The sequence below is a fragment of the Pseudorca crassidens genome, chromosome X (assembly GCF_039906515.1).
Source record: "Pseudorca crassidens isolate mPseCra1 chromosome X, mPseCra1.hap1, whole genome shotgun sequence".
Taxonomy (NCBI): domain Eukaryota; kingdom Metazoa; phylum Chordata; class Mammalia; order Artiodactyla; family Delphinidae; genus Pseudorca; species Pseudorca crassidens.
In genome coordinates, this window is record NC_090317.1 from 113,616,245 (window position 1) to 113,629,379 (window position 13,135).

Sequence of the window (13,135 nt, forward strand, 5' to 3'; positions counted from 1 at the left end):
AGGCCGATTCCCAGCGGGGCGCGGGGCCGGGACCTCCCTCCTTTCACCCCCGCGTGCCGCCCACACTGAGGTGGCGCTTTCCCGCCGCCTAGCAACCGCCGGCGCAGGGGTGGAGCCTCTGAGAGGCGGGGCTTGCGTTCGCTCGCCGCTCGAGGCGCGACGCGCTGCAGCTCAACGTCGCGGTTTCCAGCCGAGGCTTCCTAGCTAAGCCTTGGCCGGATCGAATTGGCTGTACGGTCGTCACCCGCACCGCGGCCCGTTTGCGTCGGAGGAATCGGGCCCTAGCCGGCCGCCGTAGCCACCTCTCTGTAGTGGGCGGGGTCAAGGCCGGGTGACCCCCGCCGGAGACGCCGCTGCCAGAGACATGTTCAAGGTGAGAGAGTGGAGCCGGGTCACAGCTGTCACCGCCCCTTCCCGGCCTCCCGGACCCCCCCCCCCCCCCGCGCTCTAGTGGGCCTCTCCGGGGACCAGGCCCGGCTCGCCCCGAGGTTTTTCCCGCCTCCGGGCCGGCTGCGTCCCGGCCCCGCAGTTCATTCAGCGGTCCGCTTGGAGCGAGGCGCTGCCGGACTGAGGCGTGAGACCCGGGGGTGGGTGGGTGGGGCCCTTTGGGTTGTGCTTTCGTGAATAAAACACTTAAAAAATTAAAGTACAAAGTATCCACCCTCCGTTTGGTGCCCTCTTGGGTTCGTGAGTAGGGTTAGGCCACCTCAGGGCACTGCGGGGTTCGGTTCTGGTTGCCTGACAAGGTCAGGTTTCAGAACCTGGTGTATGAATGAGGGAGGGTCACCTTCAGAGAAGCTGCTGCAGGAGGTCGGGGAGGCTGGCATGGGAATGGCTGGGTGAGAGAGAGAAGTTGGAACTTCTCTGCCATTTCCAGTGAACAGTATATAGTATGGATAGGTCAGCTCCCTTCTTTACATTCTATGAACTCGTGTCCTTTGAAAGAAATACACTTTTACAGGGAAGACTGTTTCGAAAATCTGTACACATGAAGGTGTTATTCTCCTAGTTTTAAAAAAAGTAAATGATATTTTCTATCATGAAAAACAAATCACAGGCTACTAGAAAGGAGTCTACAAATCGAGTCTTGAAGAAGCAGTGCACCCATAAAATATTGCTAATGAAATCTCAGAATTGCCCTACTCATTTAAAAGTCTTATTGAGCTTCTGCAATGTGCTTTGGGTGCATTAGGACAGACAATAAAATCAGAACATGGATTTGGCCATCCAGTCCTGGCATTGCCACTTTCTAGCTGTGTCACCTTGGACAAGTCACTTAACCTCTCTGAGCCTGTTTTCCCATTGGTGAAGTTGGGGAAATAACATCTACCTCTTGGGGTTGTTATAAGGAATAAGTTAGTATGTGTTAAGCACTTGGAAGAGGTCCTGGCACATAGAAGTGACATCCAAGTATTTGCTTTGATTTTGTTTTCAGGCAGCTCACCGTTTAGTTAGGACAACAGATCCCGTAAGAAACTTGGTTCATTTGATAAATTTTTGTTGAACATCTATTATGTGCTAGGAGCTTGGCGCAGCTTTAAGGTTGGAACAGCAAAGGATATGCTGTGATCAGTTTATATGGCTATCAATGTACTGTGGTAGTAAAAAGAGCAGGAATCTGTCTTACCAGGGGTTTGTGGTTATTGGCCCTTCAGAGGGTCTGTGAATAGCATTCAGGAGGTCCCTGAACTCTGAGGGGAAAAATGCTCTTTTTCACTAATCTTTCACTGCAGTTTAGCATTTCCTTCAGTTATGAATGTAGGTAACTGTTTGTTATCTATTTCCAGATAACGACCTTAAAACAACAATGATTTATTATTTCTCACCATCTATAGGTTGGCTGGGCAGTTCTGCTGGCATCTCCCAGAGGCTGAATTCAGCTGGTGCTAGACTATGAGGTGGACTTAATACCATATCTGTGGGTCTAGGGCCCCTCAGTGTGGCCATCTTGGGCTTCCTAACATGGTTACTGGGTTCCAAGAAGGCTAGTCCTGATGCTAAACACCTGCTTGCACCACATTTGTTGGTGTCATAATGAGTCATATGACCAAGCCTAGAATCAATGTGGTGGGGGACTACACAGAGCATGGATGTGAGGACATGTGGTTGATTGGGAGCAATTCATTTAATAAGCTACTACAGCAACAAACTACAGTAGTATTAGCAGTACCTGTCACCAGTCGAAGTTAACAGGACCAGTGCATGTCACAGACATTTTCATGTCACATTACAGTTGTTGCAGATCTCCAAATATCATTTATGCTCATCACTACATCAAAGTTATAGTAGTTATGACTCACTACTAGGTCTTTTTAGTATTAATGAGCTAATAAAGAAGCACATATTACTGTATCAGATTTTGGGTCTTAAAAACAATTATATTGCACTATAATTGACATTTATGCAATTAGAAGCATTATTTTGAGAAGGGGTCCATAGGGCTCACCAGACTGCCAAAGAGGTCTATGGCACAAAAAAGGCAAGGAACCCCTGGGGACTTCAGGGGAGACAAGTTTTGAGAGACAGGAGTTCCTCAGGTGGATGAGCTGGGGAACAGCAGCAGTGGTACTCCATTGAGGAAGTGCCAGTAGCTCAGCTGTGCTGTATCAAGGGAAAGCTAAAGGGAGCTGAAATTGTTGAAATGTGTGCTTTGAGTAGAAAAACTCACGACAGACCTTGGTGGATACCAAAATGTAAGGAGGAGGAAGAGGGGAGGCCAGAGATTTTCGAGAAGCAACTTTTGATAAGTAGAAGTAGGAGCACAAGAGTGATGTTTAGAAAATTAAGGGAGGAAAGTTTCAAGGACAGGCTTTGTTAGGGTGCTTCCAGTTGGGGAAACCCAATTGCTTAAATAGTAAGGAAAATTATCTCACAAAGTCCAGAGGAAGGGTGGACTCTGGTGGGTCAACGATGTCCTCAAGGTCCCCATCTCTTTTCTTGGCTTTCCGAAGTAAGATTGGTTCCCCTTATGGTTGCAAGATGACGGCCAGTAACACATGCTTTCCCATCCACTAGAGCAAGAGAAAGAGAGACGGCAAAATTCCCAGACTTGGATTACACTCTTCAGTCTGATTGGACCAGCGCCCCTGACCCAATAGCCAGTGCCAGGGGAATGCCATGCCCTGATTGGCTTAGACTAAACAGGATCAGCTCAGAATGGGATCACTACATTAATCACCTGGGAGAGAAATGAATCCATGAACACAGTGGGGGAGTGGAGACTAGATGTGCAACGACAATGTCTATTACAGAAAGATGAGTTAGATGGGTTTGGAGAAGTGTTCACTGTTTTGGGCAATTTGGTTGGAAGGCTTTCACAATGTTTATACATGTAGGTTTACTGATGGAAGTGAAAGCTAGATTAATATGGGTTGGTAGCTGAAATATGAGTAAATGGGATTTATAAGCTTGACTGTCAAGGGAAGGAGGGAGAATATAGTAACTAGAGGGACATGTTTGGTCAAGATTCTAGAGTTGTTTTGTGGTTGTTCCAGTATTCAAGATTTGGCAACGTTTATGGCCTCGGGAGGAATGTAGGGAGGGAACTTTTATAAAAGAGAATTCCTTAGCTTTGAAAAGGAGGAGAGATAGTCCCTTCCACCTGTGAGATGGAAGGGAGCGAAGGATGGCAGTAATTGTAGACTAGTGGTTCTCATCTGGATGGTATCACCTGCCTCGAGCGTGTTTTAGAAACTTGGTTGGAAACTTCACATCTTTAATTTAGTTGTGTTGAACATTCATATGCTGAAATATAACGCTTATAAGTCTCTCCTTTTTGTTCTCCATTGTGTTACCGTCAAATTAATATATGGGTCTCTTTTTTTTTTGGACTTATGTATGTAGGTGGGTGATGAATTTTACTTCAAGATAGCAAGAGTTACTTAGAAAATTATTTGTCATAAAATGGCGGTGTCAGGTCTAGTAGGTGAGGACCAGTGCTTCTGAAGCTTTCATGTGCATGCGACTCTTGTTAAAATGCAGATTCTGATCCAGGAGGTCTGGGTGGGGGCCTCAGAGTCCTCATTTTCTAACAAGCTCCTGGGTGATGTAGATGCTGCTCGTCTCCTGTCATAGTAATATGAATAGTAAGAACTGAGGCAAACTGGTAGATGAATGGTTTCTTGTGTTTTCCAGGTGAGAGATTTTATGAGTGTGGTGGGATTTGGAAGAGGCATTGACCAAAGAACAAAAAAGATAAGTGAGAGGCTTTGAGGGCGCTGCTGAGAACTGCTACTGGCCGTCTTTCATGATCGCAGCCCGGGAGTGGGGCTGAGCACATGGTAGGGCTTGATCAGCTTGGGTCAACTAGGACTGGAGGGCAGAAGAGTTAATAGTATAGTTGTTGGTGGAAAAAGTACAGTTTGTGTGGCTAGTAATATGCATATACAATTAAAATATTTGTTTTAACCATTGTTTTGATTTAGCTGTCCATCTTCAAGTCAGTAGGGGGCACTGGTGGATCACAAAACACATTTGAAAAGCTGCCCAGTGTTTGCATTCTATTGCAGGAAGCAGCTTTTCCAGGTGCTGCTGCAAGAAGCTTGAATACTGACTACATACACCCAGTCTTCAGATTCATGTTACTAGATTTCATTTGTTGCACAAATGTTTATCACAGTTCATCTATGGGCTGGGCACTTTGCGGTACCTTGGCAGGTATAAATGAAAAGACCCATTTTTTACCTAGGAGAGAGTCCCCCAATTTGGCCACATATCAGAATTATTTGTGAGACAGTTTCCAAGGCCCTGACCATGGGTCGGATTTAGTTTTTAAGTGAGGTCCAGGAATCTCTAGTTTTGAGAAAGCCCCCCAGATGACTGTGAAACTTGGGTTTCAGGAGCTCACAATGTAATTAGTGGCACAGACAGGAACAGTTCATTCAGATGCAGTGGGATAAGTGCTCTGATGTAAAAGGGTTGGGGAAATGTAGAGCAGTAGGTCTGAACCTTGCCTGCGTATTAGACCCACCTGGGTTGCTTTTATATGTCCCTGTGCCCAGACTGCACCCAGACCAGTGCTATCAGAATCTCTGGGGTTGACATTTAGGCATCTAGTTTATAGGGCATATAGGGCATGTAGCCAACCTTGAGAACTACTGACTTAGAGGAACAAGCACCAGCAGGGGGCATCAGGAGACTTGATAGAGGAGAACATGCCTTTGAAGCTGAGCAGACATGGTTGAAAGGGCCTTCCAAGCAGAGCAGAAAAGCTCATGCAAGGACACAGAAGTGAGAGTTCAGTGCCAAGTTAAAACCGTGTTACCTAGGGTGAGACACTAAAGTGTCTCTGTAGCCACTCTGTAGCTGTGTCCTCATCTATAAAACAAGGATAAGACTAGTACCGGAAGCAGCCACATAGCACAGGGAGATCACCGCCTGGAGGGGTGGGTAGGGAGGGTGGGAGGGAGGGAGATGCAAGAGGGAAGAGATATGGGAACATATGTATATGTATAACTGATTCACTTTGTTATAAAGCAGAAACTAACACACCATTGTAAAGCAATTATACTCCAATAAAGATGTAAAAAAAAAAGACTAGTACCAACCTTAAATTGTTGCGTGGATTAAATTAACTCAGACCCAAAGTTTAGCACAGTGTTTGGTACAAAGTAAGTTCTCTGTAAATGTGAGCTATTAATAACTTTTAGTTGACGTCTTGTAGGAGGCTGCTACGGTAGTGTTATGGTGGTGCACAGTCTTGGGACTTTCCAAAAGTATTTTTTAGTGTCAAATCTTGGTAGTTCATTGGATGTGGCAGAGTTGGGAGAAGGAGAATTTAAGGATGCTGCCCAGGCTTTTGGCTTGGAAAGTTGAGTGGCTCTTAGAACTGTTGATTGAGATGGGAAAGTGGAAGAAGGCTGAGTTCGGTTTGCAGGGAGGTGATAACTTGCTTTTGAATAGGTTGGACTTGGAGAAGTATCTGTGGACATTAAGAGGTGGTAATCAGTTGACATGGAATCCAGGAGTGAGTAGTTTTCCTGAGAGAGATGTGGGCTGGAGATGGAGGAATCATCAGATGCTTCAAGGGCCAAAAGATGGCCTAGTGAAAGCTGGTCGGCATCACTTCCTTCCTGAAGGACGGAAATGTGAGCTTCGTTCAGAGCTCACTGCTCATAGGAGCCTGAGGTGACCGTATCCTTGGCTATAAGGCATTATTACCTATTGTGGCTCTTTGGTCTTGATGTAATGCCTTTATTGCCTATCTTTCTGAATTAAATTTTCTTTTTTTTTTTTTTTGGCTGCGTTGGGTCTTCCTTGGTGAGCACAGGCTTTCTCTAGTTGCGTCGAGCAGGGGCTGCTCTTTGTTGCGGTGCGCGGGCTTCTCATTGCAGTGGCTTGATGGCTTCTTGTGGCGGAGCACGGGCTCTAGGCGTGCAGGCTTCAGTAGTTGCAGCACACGGGCTCGGTAGTTGTGGCATGCAGGCCCTAGAGCGCACGGGCTTCAGTAGTTGCGGCCCACGGGCTCTAGAGCACGCGGGCGTCAGTAGTTGTGGCACACGGGCTCAGTAGTTGTGGCTTGTGGGCTTTAGAGTGTGGGCTTCAGTAGTTGTGGTGCACGGGCTTAGTTGCTCCACGACACGTGGGATCTTCCCAGACCAGGGCTCGAACCCATGTCCCCTGCATTGGCGGGCGGATTCTTAACCACCATGCCATCAGGGAAGTCCTGAAATTAATTTTCTTATCGTGAATAGTATGTTACTAGTACAAACTAAGGGGAGAATTACACTGATAACTGGAAAAGGAAAATCATCCGCAAATTGGAAAAGTACTGTAAGTTTATTTTACTTGAATATTATTTTAAATGTCACATATTTTGAAAGATAATAAAGATTTTTTGCCCTTACAGTTAAAACATCTCCGAGGGAATTCTCCTTGAGGAATTATAGTTTGTATCAGTTAATTTTCCCCAGTAATGCTTAAGCGGAAATTTATGGTTAGTGCATACAGCATGAAACTTTATGTGGATATTTTCAGGGGAAAAAAAAACTCAGTCTAGAGGTATACTTTAGAATTTGGAAGCTATTTGTTTTTCACTTTTGCTGAGTTTTTCCTGATTTTTGCATGGCCTTATGCCAGTTTTATTAGAAAACTGGAACAGTGCCAGTTTCTTAATTTAGTGGGTTTTAAAACTTGTGTTCATTGTACACTAAAACTTGTAGAAGGAAGAATTTAGAGCAAGGGTTGTAGAGTTTTCATTATGCCGAGAGCCTATAACTTTGAATCTTAAGCTATATTTTCATGATAATGCCATTATAGACAGTAAGTTGTATTTTGAATGAATATTGTTTTAAAGGCACTTTAAATACAGTCACGCTTTGTCTTCCTACTTCTTTCTAAGTCTTTGAAGCAATGCAGCGTGTTTTGTTCAAAGCCCACACTGGCTCCAACTTAAGGACGTCTTTGTTTGCTTGGGTGAGGATGAGGAGCCCTCTGTGGGAGCTAGAGATAGGTTCACAAGTGCATGTTCATTGCTTTAGTTGGGAGCAATACCCAGTGGTTTCTTTTTTTCAGATGTTCCTATTCATTCCTTTGAACAGTCTTTTTAAATAGGATATATGAAAATAATAAAGGTTCATTTTTGTTTTTTCCCCCATTCCATAGACGTCAGTCCTTGTGAAATAACAGCCTGCTTTTCTTTGTGCTTGCTGAAATGAATCTCCTCTCCCATTAGAGGTGCTGCTTCGTGTGTCGTATTATGACATGGGTTAAACTGGTGAGTGAGTAAGAACCAAGTGATACAGGGACTCAAACAAGTTTCCTAAATCGTTTGTTGATGACTTACCTCACTTGGCAAATATTGACTGAGCCTGTGTGTGGAGTCACATCTTCCGGGAGCACTGTTAAAAATTGCTGTGTTTAGTCCAAATATTGACTTCTCTTGTTTTTGTTCCTTATTTTCACAGAGATTTTCATTATGAATCCAGATTGTCATCAGCTGAATTGAGCCTTGCCCATGATTTTTTTTCCAAAAGAATGTTGTAGTTTCCTTTTCCTTAAAGAAGGAAAAGCCTGTGAATAACTGAGATGAGGTTGAAGGCAGTTTGTTGTCAGTGAGTTCGGCATTCTCTGTGCACACAGCGGTCTATTAGGAAACGAAACTTGGGTCTAGATAGACTTTACTTTGACAGAATACCTCTACCTCTTAGAAAATGGAATTTTTTTTAGTTGTTTGAAAATGTAGAAGCATTTGAAAGGCAAATCTTGAAGTAAATGTTCCTCTGTGACTTTTTTTCCTGCCCATATTTCCTTAACTCATTAAAGATTGAATGGATCTTGGGATGCCATTCCAAAAGAGAAAAGAAATATATATATTTTTTGGAGTTTTAGGTAAGCACTGTTAAGTTTCTGTCTGAATGAGGAAGTTCAAAATAAATTTGCAACATGGTAAATTATGTGTCATCTGTGTTCCAAGACTGTGAAACCAGTACAGCCCAACCAGATGACTCAAAACCTGCCTGAACGAACAATTATCTCACTCTTTGGCTCTGACATTTCCTTCCTGTTTATCAGACAAGTTTATTATTTTTTTGCATGAATTTAACAAAATCCAATGATTATTTTTAAAGGTAAAACAATTGCAAATGAAACATACTTGCTTTGCTTTGTTGACCTAATTTTGGGTGAATTCTGCCCTCCAAAGATAAAATAGAAGCTGGTTTTCTCTTAAAAAAAAAAAAAGATAATGTTAATCTTGAAAACAGCCTTGGTTTTTTTTCTTCACTTATCTCTTTAGACCACAGTGTGTTTATACTGGATGAGGAAGAACTAGGAAATATCAGTTACCACAGTACAGAATTACAGAATTGAAAGTTTATCATAAGATAGTTCTATGTTTGTCATAGTTGGAAGACAGTTTTTCTTTTTGTTGGTTAAAGTCTGAACTCTTAAAATATTGGCTTCATAATCCATTCACTATGAAACAGATTAAAATGATTGTGGTTTGTCTTGTTGTTGTTGAAGTGTAAGTGCTCCCAGATTTATACATCCAAATGAGTGCCTGTCAAAACAGTCGTTATTGAGAGGACAGATTTAATTATCTTGTCAATACATCTCTTCCAAACACGCCATCACTGATCAATATATTTGTTCCAGAATATCATCCCTGATCAAAACATTTTGTCCTTTTTCATTTGGAGTTATCATCATACTCTCTGACAGATTCTTTAGAATATCCTCAGGAGCCAGCTATTTTTGTTTCTTGCATGTTACAAAGCAAATTAATATTCATTGCAAAAACTTCAGGAAATTCAGTTAATACTGAAGAATCACCCTTAATCCTACCACCTGTAGATAACCATTGTTAACATCGTTTTCAGACTCATTTCTGGGCATACTTAAATAGACCTCCTCAGTTTAACATTTTCAAAAACCTCACAAATCCTCCCCCCTCTTTTTAAAACAATTTAATTTATTTCATTTTCTAATCTGCTTTTATTTCGAATATATTGAGACTGATTTTCTTACAGGCTTAAAATTTGATGTGAAGGCATTTAGAAATGGAAGCTGTATGATCACATATTAAAAGTAAATTTCCTTTATTAATTTGTTGTATAAATAGTTACAGTGGGTTCTGGTATGATCCATCAAGGTTACTGCTTTGGAGAGAAAATACTTATTTTTGAGGAGGAGGAGGCATACTGTTTATTTTTTTTTTTCTGGTTGCATTTTTTTTTAAGTTCCCTAGTTTTAAATTATGCTGATAAAACCCACATAACATAAAATTTACCGTCTTAACCATTTTTAAGTGTACAGATCAGTTGTGTTACATATATTCACATTGTTGTGGAAAAGATATCCAGAACTTTTTCATGTTGCCAAACTGAAACTCTGTACCCATTAAACAAAAACTCCCATTTTCTCCTCCCCATTTTCTCCTCCCCCACAGCTTCTGGTAACCACCAGTCTGCTTTCTGTTTCTATGAATTTGACTACTTTAGACACTTCATATAGATGAAATCATACAGTATTTGTCTTTTGTGAGCTGACTTATTTCTCTTAACATAATATCCTCGAGGTTCTATATAATATTTCATTGTATGTATATACATTTTATTTATCCATGCATCTGTCCATGGACACTTGGGTGACTTTTCACCTTTTGGCTGTTGTGAATAATGCTGCTATGAACAGGGGTGTGCAGATACATCCCTGAGACCCTGCTTTCAATTCTTTTGGATGTATACCCAAAAGGGGAGTTGCTGAATCATATGGTAATTCTATTTTTAATTTTTTACAGAACCTCCATATTGTTTTCCTTAGTGATTGCACCATTTTATAATCCCACCAACAGTGCACAAGGGTTCCAGTTTCTCTGTATCTTCTCCAACACTTGTTATTTTCTGTATTTTTGATAGTGGCCATCCTGAGGGGTATGAGGTAAGAAAATACCTATTTTAAAAATTGTATAAGTAATGCTGAAATAACTTGTAAAAAGTCAAACAGTACAGTTATGATAATTATATGGTTCCCATCATCTGCTTCCCTCTAATTCTCTTCTCAGAGAAAGCCTCTGTTACCAGTTTGGTGTATGGCCCTACAGATTAGAAAGGATTGCTGTATAAAATGTAGGAACTGTACTGAATGCTCACTCTGGGGGGAGGCATATTCTTTTGATCTTTGGAGATTATGGACTCATTTAGTTTCTCTTTATTAATTCAGTTTGTGACACATTACTAAGGACAGCAATGCAGGCTGATGTGGGCAAAATTGTTGATTGTTTTCATCATTTTGTTTTACCCTAAATTCTTTTACATAATTTATTTTTTGTTTTATGTTCTTTTTTTAGAAGAAGAATAATCTCAAAAGTATTGTCACTTTTCATAGACGTTTAACAATCCCTATCAGATTTTTACCTCTTAAACAACTGAAAAGAATCAGATTAAAAGCATTTTGTTTTTAAATGAAAAATGCTTTCAGATGGAAATTTTTGCAGAAAAGATTGATTGAAGATCAAAGAAGCAGTGTAACATTTAGGGAAAAAATACATAATGTGTCTCATTTCCTGTAAATAGAGGAATATCTTATTTTATTTTTTCATAATTAAAAAATTTATTTTATTCATTTATTTTTGGCTGCATCGGGTCTTTGTTGCTGCGCACGGGCTTTCTCTAGTTGTGGTGAGTGGGGGCCACTCTTCGTTGTGGTGCACGGGCTTCTCATTGCGGTGGCTTCCCTTGTTGCAGAGCACGGGCTCTAGGTGCTTGGGCTTCAGTAGTTGTAGCACGCGGGCCCAGTAGTTGTGGCTCGCGGGCTCTAGAGTGCAGGCTCAGTAGTTGTGGCACACGGACTTAGTTGCTCCACAGCATGTGTGATCTTCCCAGACCAGGGCTCGAACCCGTGTCCCCTGCATTGGCAGGTGGATTCTTAACCATTGTGCCACCAGGGAAGTCCCACCTCATCTGATCTTGATATTAAAAGGGAACTTGTGGATTGAGAATGTTGATATGTAGCAGTCATGGTTTATGGTTGCCTATATTTGCTCCATCTAGAGATTGTAGCTACTTATGAGTATAGCTGAAAAGATTGTAGTGTGTCAGAAATCATCCTCATGTTCCAGACCTTTGTTTCTTTTGTTACTGCTCTTTACAGAGGCTGTTCCTAGTGACGCTGAGTCTTTACATCAATCTGTTGGGTGACTTTGCTTAAAACAGAAAGGAAGGGGCTTCCCTGGTGGCGCAGTGGTTGAGAGTCCGCCTGCCGATGCAGGGGATGCAGGATCGTGACCCGGTCTGGGAAGATCCCACATGCCGCGGAGTGGCTGGGCCTGTGAGCCATGGCCGCTGAGCCTGTGTGTCCGGAGCCTGTGCTCCGCCACATGGGAAAAAAAAAAAAAAAAAAAAAAAAAGAAAGGGAGGAAGGCAGGCAGAAACGCATAAACTTTGTTGATTCTGCTTCTGTCTACAGTTGTTTCCCAGAATTTCCAGTCGTGGTACATTATTCCTTTTTCTGTGTTACTCCTGTCCTTTTTCTGGTAATGCACTTATTACAAGTGGTGTAATTATTCGTTTATCCGCTTTATTAGATTGTGGAGGCAGCGACCACATCTTATTGTCTTTGAAGTCTATTTTCATTGTTTCGTTAAAGAGTTGCTTTGATGTCCTTTGTGTGGCTTGTGAGGCTATTAAATGAGGTAGGGAAACCCAGAGAAAAAGAGGTTTTTGGAGAAAGAGAATTCATTATGAGGTAGCAATTGAAAAACCTGGTGAAGATGTCCATGGGGAGTTAGACACACAAGCCTGAGCCTTAGGGAGTGGCCAGGCCTGGGAATACTGATTTGGGTATCAATAGCATAGGGCAGGAGTTGAAGAGTTAGATTTTTTTTTTTTTCTTTTTTTTTGCGATACGCGGCCCTCTTACTGTTGTGGCCTCTCCCGTTGCGGAGCACAGACTCCAGACACGCAGGCTCAGCGGCCATGGCTCACGGGCCCAGCCGCTCTGCGGCATGTGGGATCTTCCCGGACCGGGGCACGAACCCGTGTCCCCTGCATCGACAGGCGGACTCTCAACCATTGCGCCACCAGGGAAGCCCGAAGGGTTAGATTTAAGTGAAATTGCTCTGGAGTGAGAAGAGGGTTGGTTAAGTACTACTCTGACTCGTCAGCCTTGAAGAGATGGGCAGACAGAGGAAGAGAAGGCCCAAAGAGAGCTGGAAGGAGTGCCCTACAAAGCTTATAGAATGGAGCTAGAGTAGAAACTTGGAAACCAAAGGAAGAGAGACTTTGAAGATGGTGGAGTGGTCACCAGTTTCAGGGTACAACTGAGGTGCCAGATGTCCATTGGAGTTTAGTTACTGGGAGGCCATTGGTGGCTTTGGGAAGGCCACTTTTAGATATCTTGAGTAGTGAGGGGAGGAGGGAATAAAGCAGAGAAAGCAGGCAGAATCTATCTTTCTAACTTTGTGTTGACATATAACATACATACAGGAAGGTGCACAGATCACAAGGAATTTTTGCAAACTGACCATACTGGTATATCTTGCACTCGAGAAGCCTTCAGGGCCCTTCCAGTCACTCCCCAGCTTGCTAAGGATATCCATTATTCTGCCTGCTAACCAGTCTTTTTTTTAAAATAATTTTGTCAGTGGAGGGAGATAGAAGAATAGGGTGGTAGTTAGAAAGGGGATTAGGGGTGGAGG

At 42.6% G+C, this 13,135-nt stretch overlaps 1 protein-coding gene across 1 annotated transcript in view; it reads left to right on the plus strand.

Moving 5' to 3' along the window:
- Window positions 1-130: 130 nt before the first annotated feature.
- Window positions 131-13,135, plus strand: part of APOO (apolipoprotein O) — a 58,204-nt gene continuing 45,199 nt past the window's right edge. The window contains exon 1 of the mRNA XM_067722401.1: window positions 131-373. Within this exon, the coding sequence (XP_067578502.1) occupies window positions 365-373 (9 nt within the window). The 5' untranslated portion in view covers window positions 131-364. The remainder of the gene's footprint in view (window positions 374-13,135) is intronic.